This window comes from Ciconia boyciana, chromosome 9 (genome assembly GCF_034638445.1).
Source record: "Ciconia boyciana chromosome 9, ASM3463844v1, whole genome shotgun sequence".
Taxonomy (NCBI): Eukaryota; Metazoa; Chordata; class Aves; order Ciconiiformes; family Ciconiidae; genus Ciconia; species Ciconia boyciana.
This window is the reverse complement of record NC_132942.1, coordinates 46,604,403-46,622,989: the sequence shown is the minus strand read 5'-3', so window position 1 is coordinate 46,622,989 and position 18,587 is coordinate 46,604,403. Positions and strand designations below refer to the sequence as shown.

The window sequence follows — 18,587 nt, the reverse complement described above, 5'->3', positions numbered from 1 at the left end:
CTTTTGCAAGTACACACTGAACAATGCACTTCTTGCACATCAGAATTCTGGAAGAACCTTAATACAGTAAAGGGATAAGCGCTTTTCATATGACAAATTAAATCACTGCTCTACAGGTTGCTCAATACTCTCTGAGGTACAGCACTGTGGTCTACCCTCCTGAAAAAGCTGGATATTCTGTCCCACCATATTTGCCCCTTTCTGGAGATGAAATCTGATTTTTTTCATTATTTTTATTCTTCTCATCTTTCACTTCAGCAAGAATTACTGCTGCAGGATTTAAAAATGCTAATTTGAAAACCCCTTAATTTTCTTTCTTGTCCACATAAATCAAATGGATGCGCTTCTTGCAGATATCAAACACAATGCCCTCTGTTTTGTTTCTTTTCTAAAAAAGCCGTGTACAAAAGGAACATTGCCAGTAATATCTATTCAAGCCTAATCCCCTAAAAAATGTATCTGTCCTGCCATAGTACCATTCTTAGCTGAAAACCAATCAAAAGAGTAGACTGTACTATTGCACCATCTAGGTTTGCTTGCCACTGGCTGGAAGAGAAAAGCCTTGCCAAAAAGTTAAGTCTGCTGAATTCTTCAAGTTGTCTGCAAAACGCCACAAATTGTTCAAAGTTCACTACCTGGCAAAAGAGTTTGAGTTCACAGAAAAATCTACGCCTAAAAAGTCGCATGTATGCAGGAGGCAATGACTGACCGCTCCGCAGACAAAGCATGGCTTGGTGTTACGCATTTCAAGCGTGAAGACCTGGTGGGAAGCATGTTTGACTCCCGGCCCGCGGCCGAGCTACTCTTCTGGCAGCAGCTGTGAGCTGCATCTGCGACCCAGGAAACACCAGCGCAGAGTCCAGGCGTTCAGCTAACGACACTCACAGGTCCAGCACAGGGCTTTGTAAATAAAGCAATGAACAAACGAGCTCATTACCTACGGACCACATTCAAACCAGGAAAGGGAGCAATTCACTGAACGCCTTTGGAGACACTCTGGAGACCTGACTGAATGGATCACTGGTCCAAGTTCTTGTCAAGAGCCACACGATTCACTAACAAAATCCAGGATAGGCCAGGAAAGGGAAAACCAAAACTACTACCTGGAACGGCAGTTTCTACACGGAATTTCTTTACTAACATGACCAAGGCTGACAGGTTCCAGAGGCAACAGTTACAGCTTGAGGTAGAAAAATATGCATCCCCTTTGAGAGACAGCAATGTCGTGTGAACCCCAAACTGGCACGCGATCACATTAGAAACGTAAAAATTCATCTTGCAGCCAGTGCAATACACACTGAATGCGAGCACACATGGAGAACACCCTGGCTGTCACAGCAGCTGCTACTTGACACAACCAGCCCATTATATCCACATCAGTATCACACATCAGGTACTGGACACTTCCAATAGTCACAGAAGTAGCTCCGTGAAGCCAAGGTGCAAAAGGTAAGGAGACAAAAAAGCCAATAAAAAGTAGCAACAGTTCCACAACTCCTGCTGCAACTGTAGCTCTTCTTTATAAGCAACAGTCGAATTTTCAAATCTCTGTAGTTCACATTTTTGTTTTGAGGGTGTCCAGACCAAAGAAGGTATCCGTGCTATTTTGGTTTAATCCCCCCCTCTGCCAGAAGGTATAATTTCTGAATACGAAAGGATACTAACATAAGGAAAGACTCTAGCTAGGAGAACTCTAAAGATCCTTGAGGTGCATTGTGGAGAAGAAAAGAAAGTTCTGACAGAAACTGACTCCCCTGTGCACGGACTTCAAAGGGAAACGCAGAATGATCACGAGGACACCACTGAGTATTTACAGTGAATACACAAAAAACGTTTCTGTTATTCTCCCGTTTACTGTCCAGCTTTCAGTCTTTTGAGTCAGGTGCCAAATCAATCTTTGCCATACTCAGCTTCTGAAAGAAAGCCACCTACTGATATTAAAAGGGTCAAGAATTCATAAGTTGTTTAAGAGACAAACACACCTAGGGTAAAATGCAATCAGATGCTTAACAGAGTAATCTGTATGCGCAAACAGGTTATATTAATCAGAAAACTTTGCTCAAGGAAGGAATTATCTCAACAGGGCATAGGGATATCTTGAGCATTCTGTCATCTTCCTGTGGACATGCAAGCAGGTACCATTCAGGCCTGCTTCCTGTTACTAACACAGATATTACTGAAGCAATACTGGTAACTCCCGTTTCTCTACTGAGAACACCCCCAGTGGGATCTCATTCAGGGATCTCTTCTGGGGCAAACACGTTCTGAGAATTACAAGGAACAGACATGCTGTAATCGAGAACTCCTTGTGAAATTTAGGACAAAGCTTGACAAAGTGCTAGACACACCAAGAGGCAACAAGAGTGGGAAGTAAACCTTTACAACTTGGTACTTGCTTCCAAAGCACTGGTAGTAGGACCAATTTCCTCATCCAGTGGAAAGCATGCCACTAATCAAAGACAGGCACAGCCATCTAGCAGGAGAAGAGGCAGATATTTAACAGAATTCAAACACAAAAGCCATCTCAAGAGCTAAAAAAAAGTCAAAACGTTCCTCTCAGAACACATCTACAAGCTTTACCTAGCCTTTTTCATGATCTGCAGTAAAGGACCTGCTCTTCTTTCTAAATGCTGGGAAATCTGTGCACTGCTAGGGTCCAAAACAAGCCAATTTCCTTATAAATTCTTCAAGCAATGAATGGAGATTTTCAGCTGCCTTGATGGCTACGTTCAAGTGTCCATCTATCCTCATACAGTATTTCTAACTAACCTAACTCTGGTTCCGATAACCCAGGCTGGGCAAGGCAAACAGGTCTAACTAACTTTTTTCACCAGTCAGTTTTAACCACATCCTATTCTCTGCATCTCTCGCCACTAGGACTCCCTCCCTCTACCTGATCAAGCGCATGCCATGTTTTTAAAGTTTGGACACATGCAACTTAGGACTTTTGCTTCACTATCAAAAAAACAGCTACTAGTCCTGTTCAGCGTGTGTTGTCTCTACTGCTTAGCCTTCTTAAGCAGGAGAGTAAGGAGACCACAGAAGTTTTTTTCCCCTGAGGAGTGGCAACTTTATAACTCAATCTTAAGTCCAGAAGAATCAATGCAAAGTCTAAATCCTAAAAACCTAATGGAAGCTTGTAAACCTAGAGGAGTCCATAATACACTCACAGCATAAAGTTCACGTACATTAAACCCTGAGCGGTCCACTTTCAGCTTAAATCGACTGCAGGTATAAAACGTACAGTCTGATGCTTAAGCCTTCTTTATATAACCCTTACTATACTACCTTTCTGTCTACCTTTAATTATTTACCTGGCAACTCTTCTTAACAAAAAAATTACTAACACATAAACATTACATGACATAACTGTGAAAGTACCTTACATGTTTCACTGACTCAGAATAACTGTTTACAGCCGCCTAAATAGCTTAAGTTTTCTGGATGCTAAAATGTCCATAACATGGAAGGTAATAAAGGAGCATAGGAACAGTAGCCTCTACCTACAAAATGAGGACATATTTCTGGTTGGAGCACCAGCCAAACCCTCCCAGCTAAAACACCTATGGCTTAACTAAGAGATGCGTAAAAGGCGCACCACTACTTCATTTTATGACTTGCGTTACTCAAGGCTGCATCTAACTGCTACCTACCACCTCTGTCTGTTCCATACCTGCCCTGCTACCATACACAGGCACACAGCAAACTAAACAAATGTTTCTCAAACAGATTTATCCTTTCTCAGCCCTCACCTGACCAGGTCTCCGTGAAGTTGCAAAAAGAGGTTTTTCCTCCCTTCTCCATCACATATCTCAGAGGCGGGGGTGTCCACTGTACAGAGGACCAAGCGCAAGTCTGAAGAAGCAGTAGCTGCAGAATCTCTTCCATAAACATACACGCAGCCTCGTCCGACGTCCTCTTTCAGCCAGTCCCTCTCACGGGAACCAAACCGGCTCCTGTTCAGACAGCTCCTGCTCCCGTTGCGCTTCACGTTTCTCTGCAAGGCAGCCCAAACCAGAGCGTCAGCAGCTGCCTGCGACTCGGCGTCTGACGGCCCTCCTCCCTCGAAGGCCGCAGCTGACCGCTCCAACCCGGCCCTGCCGCCGGGCTCGCAGGCAGCCCCTCCGCACAGGCCGCAGGCGCGGCCGGGCCCAGGGGGGCGGCGGGGCCCGGGGAGCCCCACCGCTCCGCTCGGCGGGGGGCTCCCGCGCCGCCGGCGCCCCCTCGGGAGCGCTCGCGATGAGCCGGCGGGAGCCCCACGGGCACCGGCCGCCCCGGGCCGGACAGACCGCCGGGCCGCCCCGCTCGGACGCGGGCCCCGCCCGGCCGTCCCGCCAAGGTCGAGGCGGGCAGCGCCCCAGGCGCGACGCCGAGCTGCCGGGGCGGCCCCGCTGCGACGACTCGCCCCCGCCCCGCCGAGCTGCCGGCAACGGCCGGCAGGCCGAGCCGTCCCCGCGCGGCGCAGGCCCCGCTCCCCTCCTCACCTTCAGCACCCGGATGCCGCCGCGGGGCCCGGCCCGGCCCCCCCGCGCGCCGCCCGGCGCCGCCGCCTCGTCCTCCGGCTCCGGCGTCTCCCTGGGCCCCGGCCCGGCCGCCGGCCCCGGCCCGGCCTCCCCCATCGCCGGCCGGACGGCGAAACCCCGGGCGGCGGCGGCGGCGGCGGCCCCGCCCCAGCTCCGCGCAGGCCCCGCCCCGGAAGCGCGCGGGCTTCCGCCGCTCGAGGGGTCGCCCGCGGCCCGGCCCCGGGCCCGCCGTGCGGGGCGGCGGCAGCCCCTTCAGCTGCGCCCTCCCCCGGGGGCCGGCCAAGGGGAACGTTCCCGTGGGCGCGGGCTGCGCGCGGCAGCGGCTGAACCGCGTTACTGCACCGCCTCAGCCCTCGCCGCTCGCCCCTCGTCAGCCTGAGGCGCAGGCACGGCGGGAAGCTTCAGCAAGGCCGCGCAGGACAGCGGCGCGATCGGCGGGCGAGGAAGCGCCCGAGCCGCGTGTTGATGTAACGTCGCCAGCGCAGGTTACGCGGCTGCTTCTTAAGAAGTGCAAGGTCCGAACTGCCCGCGGCCCCCGTGCGGAAGGAAGGGCACGCTTACCCGTGTGCTCTCGGAGCGCCTCACCGCGCGGTTTCCTTCGCTCACCGCCGGTGTCCGTTACCACCAGCCTCCCAAGGCGGGAGCGCGCACCCCCTTCCTCCCGGTGCTGTGCCGGTCCATCGCCGCAGCTCAGGCCGTCTGCACTGTTGTCTGCTTAATAATTGCCATCGTTGCCGTGCCGTTTACCAGAATTTGATTAATGCTTTAAGACAGCTACCATTCATGCCTGAACAGGATCAAGCACATTGAAAACAAAACAACAAAAGCCTCCCGCCTTCCCCATAACCGCCAACAGTTCCAAACCTGAGCACACTTTAGCCTGTCATCGTCCCATTTCCTTGTTGCTACACGAATTCCTGGGCTTATTTCAGTACTTCCCACATTCTCACCATTGGTATTATTACTGTGCCCACCACTTTCAATTCTATTACACATTTCCTTTAAACATTTCCTGCCTCCTTCCTGGTGTAGCCGAGGGTTTTGCTACGCAGCATTGCAGGCCTGCCCCAGGCACACGTGGTGTACGCAGCATTGCCCACACAGCGCTGCCCGGGCTTAGGCCCCGTGCCCAGGAGGAACGCCAAGGAAAAGCTTACCGGTGGTCTGTCCCACTCCAGAAGCAGGGCCTCAGATGACTGACCCTTCGCTGCCATGCAAACTGGCAGTTTCTGATGCCCTTTCTGAATTCTCCAGTATCTGGAGGGCTCTCCTATTTAAACACACGGAACTGGCAGAAACCCATCGTGTCAGCAAGGTTAGAAGTGCTCCCTGTCACTTTGTATTAATCCATGTCATTAAACCAGGGCAGTCACAGGGAAGGCCACCTAGCTCTTAACACTTCCAGACCTATGCACACGAGCTGAGACGACTTTAAAAACACATCAAATTTTCATTAGGTTTTCCCCACAGGAAGGCACGATTACCATGCACTTCTAGCTGCAGCTTTGTAGTTCTCCAACCACTTTGCCTCAAGAGAATTTCCGTAAAGGAAGGACACAAGGCAATACTGAGGAGATTGTACTTTCAGAGAGAAGTGCAGTCGTGTGTTAGAAAACACGTGAAAAGTTATCTAATCAAATGTTACTGTGACTAGAAAACGCAAGGAAGAACCTTACAGCAGGCTCGTGTATTGCTTTAATGGACAATGAGATTACAACAGTCCTTGTCCCAGAGGCACATGGAGTACGAAAGGGGGCTTTTTAAGCAGCAAGGGAATCATAACCAACTCCAAGGGCAGGCTGCAAACACCAGGGAAAGAAATTCCTTGTGTTCAGATCTCATCACACCTTTCTAGCACCTGGACAAGTATTGCTGCTAGTAGTTGACAAGGTCTCTTTCAGGGTGATACTTCACATGAACTGTTTAAGCGTTTTGTAATTGTCTACTCATTTTGCTCTCCAAAGTTTCCTGGAAAGTTTCTCAAATGCTGCCTTTATTTCACATCATCTGACCTTGTCATGGCCAAACATTAAGAAGCAGTAAGTCCTATCCCGCTGTACTTGCAAAAAGCAACAAGGCACAGTTTTAAATCATTGAATATTGACTCATTTTATTAGTCACTTCATAATTTGTTTCAACCAAAAGACAATACACACAGCAGAAGTCTAATGCATCCCATGTAAATGTTTACATCCGTTATGCTCCTCACTCACCTAAGACTCAGCATTTATTTAAATTTTTCACATCTCAAAAATAGGTCTGCAGAAGTTCGAATGCCACCAGGCTCCCTGCTCAAATGGCATGTTTTTACTTTAAATTTGGTTGGGTTTGGTGGGATTTTGTTTTGGGGGGGGTTTTTTGTTTGTTTGGGTTTGGTTTTTTTTTTTTTTACTATACTGTCAAAGAGGTGGGATGGGGCTCTATGTAAAATGTAAATTACATCAGGAAAGAAAAAGGAATATACAGGAATAGAGTGAAAGTTGAGGGAAGCAGTCCAGTAGCTCCTTCCCTCATAGCCCCCAAGTAGAAAATGAACACATAGAAAGCGCACCAGCAGATCTAAAAAAAAGCCATCTTTGCTGCTCCATCTTGCAGCTAGTACCAGCCTTGGGGAAGGCACTAAGTCACCTTTCCCAGCTGTTTCAGCATCTTCTGAGTTATATATCCAAGGTACTGTATAGGTGGCAGTCCCCTCACTGCTATTGCTTCAAAAGGTTGTTCAAGGCCATATTTTGTCCCATCAAAACCTGGACAAAATTGATTCTTAGGACCTTCCCACATTTTCTCCCCCTTCAGGCCCATTACGGCCACTGTTCTTTCTGTCATTTTTTGACTCAAAATACATTCACTTGAAAAAACAGACATTCAATCTCCCTCAGCTCCAAAGCCTCCAATGCAGATATTAGTAAGATTAGCCATGAAGTCTGTATCTTGCTCCCTTTATATTCCCCTTACACCGCAGCAAGGAAAATGTTGACCAGACCTGTGAGAACTGTTGCATTCAACTGGTGGAAAAAAGACTCACCCTGTCCTCAGAGTGCCTTAGATGTAGACATGCGAGTACTCCCCAGTGAGGAAAACAAAGCAGCAGCACAGAGCTTAAGAGATGTACTTAGGGGTCAAGGAGCAAGCAATGGTATCTAGTATTGCAGATATGGGAACATGTGAAACCTGGCCTTCCTTCTGGCATAATGCTAGTACCCCATCCCTTAGCAAGGGGAAGGGAAAGAACTCCAAGGACAACGGGAATGTTTGGCTGCTACAAAGGAGTACTCCACAGCCAAGGGATGGCTTCAAGCAAAATGCATTTCAGGTACATGCACCACCTCCTTCAGCTTGACTCAGAAATCCATGACAAAGCGCCTATTTCCCAAAACAGAAGCACTCTGTGCAAGGGTGGCTGAAGGAGCCAAGAACACAGTAGGAATTTGCCCTACAAGCTTACCAGACAGAGACCAACAACGTAACCCAGCTGCCCTAGGGGACAGAAAACAAGCACAAGAGGGACAAGATAAGCTGTTCCCAGCTATGCTGCGACAAATTGGCCAGGTGAGAGACTATTTACTTCTTTCTCCCCATCTAATCTCCTGCACCAGTGCTCTTTCTCAGCAAAAAGAAATGGAGATTGAGGTGTGCCAGCTTTCAGTACAAGTGACCATGTACCATTCTGTGAGGGGAATGGGAGAGCTTATGGGGTGTCCAGGAACTAAGGCAAAGACTTTCCATTAGCTTTGTATCTGGGACACCCTCAGAGCTCACTGGAGTCTAGATTTAACATGCTCAGCCTTCAACACTAAGGAGTTTGAGCTAGTGGGGTGGTGAATAGTCACAACTGCAGTGAAAGCAACAAAGCTAAATGCTCAGCACCTGCAAGCGGACTTTGATTCAGCCATTTTCTGCAAGACTGCCTGCTTCATGATGCTGCTAGCTGAAGCACAGTATCTATCTCACCGCTGATAGCCAAGGCATGACCCTGCCACAACCCAGAATTACTTTTAAGGAAATCATACATCATTCTTGTAGATTTTATAACCCCATGCCAATGCCAGTTCCCATAGAATAATAAAGCTCTCTGCTAATCCAAAGGCCCAAACCTGTTTAATCAATAAGGCAGCAAGAACGCCCTCCAAGAGAAGCTAAACTTATTCCATTACACAGACCAGCACTTCAGTCAGTGAGTCAGTCCTACATTATATTACTTAATGCAGTTAAAACCAAAGCCAACTGAACAACCTTTAGTGGCCTCCTGCTCCCGATTCAAGGGCAGAATAGGTCTTCAGATTTCCCTAAGTGTGCACCACTCTTGCAGTGGTTTTGGCAAGGACTGGAGCCTAGTGTTAGCACTTTCGCAGATGCAAAAAGCTGTGTCTAAGCTTGCCATCAGAGCGCTGAATGATCACTAACTGGAAAGCCCCATCAAAGAAATAAAGCAGATGTGCCATCTGTTTCTTTTGAGAAAGCACTGGGTTGGAAGCTGGAGTACCTTCAGCTTACCAGCACACTCATGGATGAAGATCTAAGATATATCCTCCCCTCTTCCTCCCTGATGAGTGCTGAATATCTGAATGGTTTTGTCACACTGTGCTTTATGTCCTATACATAGTCTCCATGAGAATTCACGGGACTCTACTACCTCAACAACAGTTCACACTAGGAAGCATAGCTGAACACAGCTTTCTATAAGCTTAGAAGAGTACTGGACCTCACATCTTTGGATCCAAATACTCAAACGACTGGCTTCCATTCAAAAAACAGTTCAGTTACTTTCAGTCTGAACCTGAACTAGCACATTTCCCTGAAAGGGGAGCAAGGAGCAAACTACAAGGATCAATTAAGTAACAAAATGGGAAAGGTCTCTTTAAACCGCATGGTCTTTATTTCAGTGCCGATATTACAGATACAACACAAATATCCCAGTCAGAAGTAACTCAAATGAAACCCAGGGGGTCTACAACAGGCTCTGGAAATTCAAGTGGGGAGAAGGTCTGGAATAACTGGGAAGAGCAACTTCGCAGCATAGTCTCTGATGAGTCTCCCAGCAGGAACAGAGCCCTCAAAGACTGATCTACAAAATTGAATATGTCTTTTCTACCCATAAACCACAACTACTGCGTTAAAAGGCTTTGAAACCGTCTCTGGTAGAAAACCAGCTGCTCCTTGGATCTCTACATCTCTCATACATCACCACACTTTCTGGGGAAGGTACAGAAGACTGTCTGTGAAACTGCATGGCTGTAGCTATTGATGGAAAGAAAGAAAATTCAAGTGTAAGGTCTTCATTTCCAAGTACAGCACCAAAGCAATTTTATCCACTCTCACCAGCACCTCTTTTCCTGCACTGTCCCAGGTTTGCAGATGAACTCCCAAGGCCTAACTTGCTCTTGGTATGTATCACATAACTAAGAGGTGGGTGTATACAATAATGCACTGAATAGGCCATAAGAAGCCTCCAGCCCCTTCAGACATAGGGGATACAAGAAGAAAGAGGCAGGGCAGCCTGACATTCCCCAAGTCCCCAGTCTGAGCCCCATATGAAAGTGCCTGAAGGAATCCAGCTAGTAATGAATGACAACACACCTTGCCCACCCCAGGGGAAAAAGACAGCAGAAAGAAGGGGCAGCTGTTCACTTGCTGCACAGAGAAGAAAGTTTCCCTGCTAGAAATTCCAGACTTCTCTTCCAACCAGGCTGTATTTCTTTGCGGGGGGCAGAGGGGGGGGGAGGGCGCGGGAAGGAGAGAAGGGAATGTTGCTTCTGGCTGTGAATGCATGTGTGAGGGAGTGCACAGTAGCCTCCACAAGCCGCCAGCCTCATCAGCGGAGGAGAGGAGATTAGTCTTAACAGATATGCTTCAAAGTCAGCAATCACTTCAGGAAAATTCCTCCTCATCAGCAGGTCTCATCTGTTCCCCATGCCCATGGTGCAGTTTGGGGGATTGCCAAGAATCACAACCTTCTTCCCAGAGTTCTTTTGATTGGGTGGGGTGAGAATAAGAATGGTGCCAGAGCCTCACTGCCAAGACTGAGGGGGGAAGTTGTTGACTTCTGCTAGATCCTGCATTGCTGAGCCCTTGTGATTATATGTCAACTTGATCCGCATACGTAGTTGTTGCTACAAGAGAAAAGGGGGGAAAAAAACACAAACAAATTCAGGTCTTCATTAAAGGTCAGCAAATCCCCCCACATCCAGCTCCCCTCCCTTACCCCATGAATACAAAACACAGACCTTTCCTCACCACAAGAGCTTGCTGGAAGGATGTGCAGGGTAAGCTATGACACTGCAGATAAATGCTTAATCTGGTAGGACACTGATTGGTCACTGTAGTTCTCAGACCAGGTACAAGCCCTCAGAAAAGCTATAGCACAGCTTCTGCCCCCATCTCTCTCTGCACTGGCCCTGCTCTCACAAGCACTGAAGTCCTTAAATGCAAAAATAACTGCCTTAAAATCCCAGTTAACAATGGAAGAAAGCAGGAGGCAGATCTGGACTCTGCTGCTCTGCGCTTAGGCTCGCAGGGAGAGGTGTCATTTCCCATACTAGCTGTTCCCTCAAAGCAGCCGTCTGAAAACTTCAAGTATTGCATAGCTCAGTAGCACTATGAAGGAAATAGCCTAAGACAGACTGGAAATAGAGTCTTTAAGAACATTTCTTCCTGCTGTGAATAAATGATGGAATAGCTCAGTTGTTGTTTTATGTTCTGTCATTTGGCTGTCATCCAGATACTAGATGGCCCTTAATAATAGCTAGAGCACAGCATGCTCCAGCCAGGTTCCCTATTCTCCTCACTCTCAAAAAAACCTTGTTTTCCAAAAACCCTAAAGGGGAAAGCAAAAAGTTGGCTATTTCTGGCTCTTTTGCCCATACCTACAGGGAAATATGCAAAAGGGATAGCAGAGGGAGGAAAGAAGGGCAATGACTGCTCCAACCAGCCTCAGGATAAAGAAGCTATGCTTTATCACTAATAGATCAATATAATCAGTGTCCGTTTTTGCTATATTTGGTGGTGTTTTGGGAAACTGGCCATCAGTTTCACTCCAGCATAACGACAGTCCATGTCTAGGTGAACAGACTTTTTTACAACACCGACCAGACAAACAGCTACCTCTTAAATAGCAAGGCTGTTCCAAGGCTGCCTCCCTCAGAGTATTCCAGGTAACTACACTATCTCACAGACAGGGTTGCAAAGCTGTACTTTCAGGCAGTAGCAATCTGAAGGACAGTAAGAGATGCACAAATGCCTGAGGTGGAAGAGTTAGTCAGTGGGCAAGAGAAGAGGGTAGTAAAATACTATTTTGCACCTCTGTATTCCGAAGTGTTCATAGGAGTTCTGGTGTTCCAACAAGAAAGCATCCCACTATCTAGGTGTATTTCACCTTGTGGGGCCCATCTGAGGTGGATATATTGTGACTTCTGGCACCTTACAGGAAAACTCCTAAACCCTCCCAAGTTCAGAAAAAAACTTTCAAGGTGATCTTTGAAAGGTGCTCTACAGCACCACAGAGAAATTCCTATCAGATGTATACAAGACAAAGAGAATAATTAGTCTTCTGCCTTAATATAGGCAGAGGGGAGCACACTACACGGAGATAAGGGGAGATGCATGGAAACGACAAAAAACTATGCACTAGAAGACAGCCATTTTAGTGAAATCTTGGGCTGAGATTTGAGAATTTTTCTAATTTGCACATCAGGCTAGCAGCAACACTTAACATCTATAACAGTACTTTAAGTGTTAACCTATGAAAAACTTAAAATTTTTTAAGTTCTTAAACATGTTTAAGATCTTAAGGGTGTCCCACAAAGGAATAAATACGTGTTCTCAGTTTTATTTGTCTTTCTGATGCCATCTGAATACTTGCAAAGCCTCTTAAGGAGGACATGTGGGCCACACCCCTCCCTCCCCTCAAGTCTGTGGTATCCCAGTCTTGAAGCCTGCCTCTGAAGGCTGTAAAACAAATGAAATTATGATTAAATCACACCTAAATATTCTTTCTATCAACTGTTTAAAACTACACTCATCACATTAAAAACAAATGACACCACTTGAGAAAACAGACAATTTTGTTAAGATTTTGGAGCAAGCTATTTTTTGTGTAACAAGCATTTCAAGTAACACTGCTGCAGACAGCAAGAACAAATGTTAAATATATTTATATGGCAAGATGCTTGCCTTTCGGACATCACTTTTATAATACACACAAACACCAGGTTGAGCTCCTCTAGAAAGGCCATCTAAAAACTTGTTTAACAGCCATTCTGATGCAAAAGACATTCATGAATTCAAGAAGATAGCAAAGCTGTGATCTGTTTTAGTGGTATAACCAAAGAGAAGGCCAAACCTGTGCCCAGGACCTCCTGTCTTTTTCGTAACTTTTTCCTAACCCTAATCAAAATGACTGTCATTAAAAACACATCATTTACTACCATCACTCCCTACCTCTCATCAGAGATGCATCCCTAACCAACCGCCACTAAATGCACAATTCCAAGACAGTACCTTTAATGTTCTCAGAATCACTCACCTTTTGTGGATTCAGGACTTTAATGACCTGTGTGATGGTCCCCGAGTTAAATGCAGGGATGACACTGCTGCTGGGAGACAGGAGCTGCAGCTGGAATGTCTGAAGAAAGGGCAAAGAGAAAACAACTTGATGCTTAATCAAGAACGAACATAAAGCAATTTGTTTGCACTGAGAGAAAGAAAGGAAAATTAAGAGTTCAGTTCCTGGCCCTGACAGTATATGTAGAGCCACAATAAAGTCAAATAATCACTTCTTCAATCCCTATCTGTAAAGAACAAAATATTCACTGGCCCACCTGCTTTCTACACAAGATCCAGGTAGCACAAATACTAGGGGGTGAGGGCTTACTGTAGCGTATCAAGACCAGCAGTGATGCATTGTTTCAAGCGTCACACGCAGAGGAACAGTCAAGACTGCTCAGCACACCTGTAACTTCAGGAGGCCCATTCTTTCCCCAATTCCTTCCTACAGCAGGTATGAAGCCTATCCACGCCACTTAGACACTCACAAGTCTATGGGGCCTGATGAGATCCACCCGAGAGTACTGAAGGAACTGGCAGATGTGCTCACCAAGCCCCTTTCCATCATTTACCAGCAGTCCTGGCCAACTGGGGAGGTCCCAGTTGACTGGAGATTAGCAAATGTGACGCCCATCTACAAGAAGGGCCGGAAGGAGGACCCGGGGAACTACAGGGCTGTCAGCCTGACCTCGGTGCCGGGGAAGCTGATGGAGCAGATCATCCTGAGTGCCATCACACGGCATGTAGAGAATAACCAAGGGATCAAGCCCAGCTAGCATGGGTTCAGGAAAGGCAGGTCCTGCTTGACCAACCTGATCTCCTTCTACAACAAGGTGACTCGCCTAGTGGATGAGGGAAAGGCTGTGGATGTTGTCTATCTAGACTTCAGTAAAGCTTTTGACACGGTTTCCCACAGCATTCTCCTGGAGAAACTGGGTGCTCATGGCTTGGACAGGTGTGCTCTTTGCTGGGTAAGAACTGGCTGGATGGCCGGGCCCAAAGAGCGGTGGGGAATGGAGTTTACTCCAGTTGGTGGCCGGTCACAAGCGGTGTCCCCAGGGCTCGGTGCTGGGGCCAGTCCTGTTTAATATCTTTATCAATCATCTGGACGAAAGGATTGAGTGCACCCTCAGTCAGTTTGCAGATGACACCAAGCTGTGCGGGAGTGTTGATCTGCTGGAGGGTAGGAAGGCTCTGCAGAGGGACCTGGACAGGCTGGATCGATGGGCCGAGGTCAATTGTATGGGGTTCAACAAGGCTCAGTGCCGGGTCCTGCACTTGGGTCACAGCAACCCCATGCAACGCTGCAGGCTTGGGGAAGAGTGGCTGGAAAGCTGCCAGGCAGAGAAGGACCTGGGCGTGTTGGTTGACAGCCACCTGAATACGAGCCAGCAGTGTGACCAGGTGGCCAAGAAGGCCAACAGCATCCTGGCTTGTATCAGAAATAGCGTGGCCAGCAGGACTAGGGCAGTGATCGTGCCCCTGTACTCAGCACTGGTGAGGCTGCACCTCAAATGCTGTGTTCAGTGTTGGGCCCCTCACTCCAAGGAGACATTGAGGGGCTGGAGCGTGTCCAGAGAAGGGCAACGGAGCTGGGGAAGGGTCTGGAGCACAAGGCTGATGGGGAGCGGCTGGGGAAACTGGGGTTGTTCAGCCTGGAGAAAAGGAGGCTGAGGGGAGACCTCATCGCTCTCTACAACTACCTGAAAGGAGGTTGTAGAGAGGTGGGGTCGGTCTCTTCTCCCAGGTAACAAGTGATAGGACAAGACGAAATGGCCTCAAGTTGCGCCAGGGGAGGTTTATACTGGATATTAGGAAATTTTACTTCACTGAAAGGGTGGTCAAGCACTGGAACAGGCTGCTCAGGGAAGTGGTTGAGTCACCATCCCTGGAGGTATTTAAAAGACGTTTGGATGAGGTGCTTAGGGACATGGTGTAGTGGTGGTCTTGGTAGTGTTAGGTTTACGGTTGGACTTGATGGTCTTAAAGGTCTTTTCCAACCTATATGATTCTGTGATTCTGCGAAAGTTAGAGCATTACTAATACCTAGAAGTGAAACTCCCAGAAGTGAATGTATTTTCCCAAACTTGAAGAACATTCCAATCACACCTTGCTTAAATGGTCTGGTCTGCTATAAACTAGGCAATATCTGTCTCCCATATTTTGTGCTGCAGCTAAGTGCAAGGGAAGACAATTCACTGCTTAAAGGAGGACCATCACTAATGACCATGGGGGGACTCATTTAAACTTTTATAAGCAGCTAATAGCTTCGAAAGATTTTTTTCATGTATTCATAGCTGCAAAGAGCATGGTATATTTCTTAGAAACTAAGAATACTGGGAAAGATTAGTATCTTCACTTTATTTTTTTGACCCAACATTTTTCTGCGTGTGATTTAGCAACCCTCCTAGAAAGTGGTGATTTTAGAACAAGATTTTGTCCAAGCAGAATTAGTCCAATCTGATAGGAACTAGTGTTCTATTGCATTTATAACATTTACTTTCAGACTAGAAAGAGATGACCAAACTGAGCACTAAGAGAACGAGTTAACAGCTCTTCGCCTTGTTTACCATGCTGCAAGTCTCTGTCTACATGAAAGCACTGATCAGGAAGTATTTGCAGTTGGCCCTCAACCTATCACTATAGTTGCCCTAAGTGGCTCTACCTTTGGTACTGCAGCTTGGAAAACAAAATCTGTCATATCCAGCTCTGTGCTGTTGGAGGCCTGTATCGTGATTACAGTGACGCTAGGGTTGGTGTTTGACCTCTCAAATGTGAAGTCAATCTTCAGCCCATTCTTGTTGTACGCAGTAATTGAGGGGATTCCTGCAGAAAACAAAAAAGCAGTAGACCTACAGAATCTGGAGATCATTGTCAACACAATAGAACAGATTTATTTTACCCCAGACATTAACTCTTCTGAAGATTAAACACATCCCCTCCTCCTGCTCCAGTGTCTGTGCCACACTTCACTCCCAAATCCCCCCCTTTTTTACTACCCTTTGTTTCCTTTTCTAGTTGGGTGCTGTGGCACCTTAGGCTAAGGATTTACATGTCCCTAACCTGCAGCAATATCATTGAAGAGAGGCTGTGATGAAAGTCCATCAAGCAGGAACGGAGGCTGTGCTACCTGGGGTGCAGGGGCAGATACCGGAGAACCTACAAGAAGTGTGGAAGGATTATTACTTAGCTGTAATGAAATGAAGAGTAGTTATTCCTTCTCCAAAGATCAACTGCTGCATATCATATTTCTTTACATGAAGCTCTACAAGTCATCTGTGTTGCCATCCTCCCCTTCTCTGCTTTCTCTAACAAGGACTGGCTCCTCTGGAGCTAGCAGGCATTCAAATGGAATGAATTCCTTACATCTCCCAGTCCTCTCTGGAAAGGCTCACAGCATTCCCAGGCTGGAGTGTGAAAATGCTCAAGTCTTGCCAGCTAATCCTGCAGAGTCATCCTGTGACTTCATTCCCTGACTCCCACCTGTATGCTAATGTGGATCTTGGTAAGAATAAGTGTGAAGACTAGGATTTCATAGAAAGTGAAGAACTAGCCAGCCCTCATCCCACCCCAGGACTGAGAATGTAGACTTTTAAGAGATGCAGCCTGCTCACCTGTTAGATTGAGGTCTCCCAGGAGGTCAAGGAGCTCCCCACCAGCAGAGGCTGGCTTACTTGTAGGTGCAGTGGAGATTACAGGTGTTATATCACTTCCCCCCAACAAGTCCAACAAATCATTTGCCTAATGAGAGAGTGGATGTAATAGTTACATATTCAACTTCCCGCTACTTTCCCTTGCAAATGTAATGGATTCTACTTGCTCTCAGATTGAAGACCAACAGACCTGCTGGCCAGTCAGAGAGGTTCTTAGTTCAGCTATGGTCCCAGGCCCCACAAGGCATCTAGTTTCCATGCTCTTGGGACCACAGAGACAGAGAAGGATGGAGTTCGTGCACACTGAGACAGGTTGGAGGATATATGGCTTTACCCCACCCTGCTCTTGCACTCCTCCCAGTGACCTCTTCCACACACCTGTGCTCGACACTAGAGCCACCAGAGCAGAGAGATAATGCGATCATCACCAGGTCAGAACCAGCAGAGAGGGATAGGGAGATGGTCTCAGCTTACTGTTGGCAGTGGCTAGTAGTGTGGTCTGACAGGCAGTGGAAACTTATCCTAGATCAGCTTCCATTACCTGGCTAGCAGGCTGCAATCCAGAGGGTGGAGGTTTGGTTTCCAGTACCGCTGGCTCTGTCTCTCCGTTGGTCTGTACAATCTCAGTAGGGCCATTTGTGGTGATCTTCTCCATTACCGGCATTCTCTCAAGTAGGGCTGGCCTGAAAGAAGCTGACATAGTTACACTGTGCCATCTTCCTGGATCCCAATCCAAATACGCAGACATTCAGGAGATGATATACACAGGGCAATCTGCCTTTTCCTCTTAGCTCCAATGCAGGGGAACTGTAAGAATGCATGACAGCTCGAGGCGGTCAGAAGCAATCCCTGGCATTCTGTGCCAGTGTAAACACATTCGTTGATGGCTGAAAGCCAAACAAGCCCTTCTGCCTCCTGTTTTCCCCTAGTACTTGACACAGTTTCCACTGTGGGGCTAGGATAACAAACCCAAGACACAGATTAAATAATTGAGCAATGGTGGATTACCTGCAGACACTTGACTGCTCTGTTCCATATGCAGTTGAGTCAGGGAGTCAGCTCATTTGACTCCTCTTTGCAGAAGGGTTAACAACTTAGAACAGGTGACAAAGTTGGAAAAGCAAATCACCATGCTCTCATTTAGCCAAATTAAGTTTCCAAAGAGATTAAGTTCAGCCCTTGAGAGTACCCTCCTGAAATGACACAGAGACTGAAGAAGAGGCACGGGATCCAGAATCCTGACATCAAAACAAAAAACTAGGAAAACTTGTATAGGGAGAACTAGTCTGTAATACAAGAAAGGCCATTACCCTTGCAGATCAAGCCACAAAGCGCTGCATGTAATAGGGGTTAAGCCACATTGTCTACACATCTTTTGGGCTGAAAAAGTGTTCTAGTGCCAGTAAACCCAACAATGGGCCACATTTTTGACCATTTTGACCAATGGCCATCACTAAGACTTTAAACAAAGTCTTAATGAGCAGAAACTATTAAACATTGGCCTTTATACTGTAATGAACACCAGAATATACCGGGGGAAAAAAAATACAGATGCTCTCTTGTAAAACTGAATGAAGTTCTCGTATGTTTTTCTCTGAAGCACAATGCCTCCCAAAACTATGAATGGCATACACTGCCATCTGATCAAAAGCCAGCTGATCGCCAGACACTGTTGTCTGCAATGGTCAACTCAGATCAAAAGCCTCTTGTGCTAGATTTTTCTCAACTCATTCATAAGGCTTCATGTGAAGCCCTAGGCAGCTCACATGCCCTCGCTCATTAACATGCTGTTTCCAAGCACAATTTGAGTTGCTGCATGGATCCCATGGGAGGAGAGAAAAGAGGAAATCATGAGGATGTTGTCCCCTAC

The 18,587-nt window shown here is 47.2% G+C and overlaps 2 protein-coding genes across 4 annotated transcripts in view; both read right to left on the bottom strand.

The window, feature by feature from the left end:
- The window catches only part of PHLPP2 (PH domain and leucine rich repeat protein phosphatase 2), a 40,854-nt gene extending 36,181 nt beyond the window's left edge, over positions 1 to 4,673 (bottom strand). Inside the window, exons 1-2 of one of the 2 annotated variants that reach the window (XM_072871761.1) lie at positions 4,485 to 4,673; positions 3,753 to 3,997 (exon numbers count right to left, since the gene is read on the bottom strand). In XM_072871761.1, the coding sequence (XP_072727862.1) occupies positions 3,753 to 3,997; positions 4,485 to 4,619 (380 nt within the window). In that variant the 5' untranslated portion in view covers positions 4,620 to 4,673. Of the gene's footprint in view, positions 1 to 3,752; positions 3,998 to 4,484 lie in introns of those variants that run through there. The other variant, XM_072871760.1, reaches the window with a different exon arrangement.
- A 1,943-nt stretch (positions 4,674 to 6,616) lies between these two features.
- AP1G1 (adaptor related protein complex 1 subunit gamma 1) overlaps positions 6,617 to 18,587 on the bottom strand; it is a 55,578-nt gene continuing 43,607 nt past the window's right edge. For both annotated transcript variants that reach the window (XM_072872516.1, XM_072872517.1), the window contains exons 18-23: positions 17,259 to 17,400; positions 16,679 to 16,805; positions 16,128 to 16,223; positions 15,730 to 15,890; positions 13,045 to 13,143; positions 6,617 to 10,633 (exon numbers count right to left, since the gene is read on the bottom strand). In XM_072872516.1, coding sequence (XP_072728617.1) covers positions 10,532 to 10,633; positions 13,045 to 13,143; positions 15,730 to 15,890; positions 16,128 to 16,223; positions 16,679 to 16,805; positions 17,259 to 17,400 — 727 coding nt within the window. In that variant the 3' untranslated portion in view covers positions 6,617 to 10,531. The remainder of the gene's footprint in view (positions 10,634 to 13,044; positions 13,144 to 15,729; positions 15,891 to 16,127; positions 16,224 to 16,678; positions 16,806 to 17,258; positions 17,401 to 18,587) is intronic.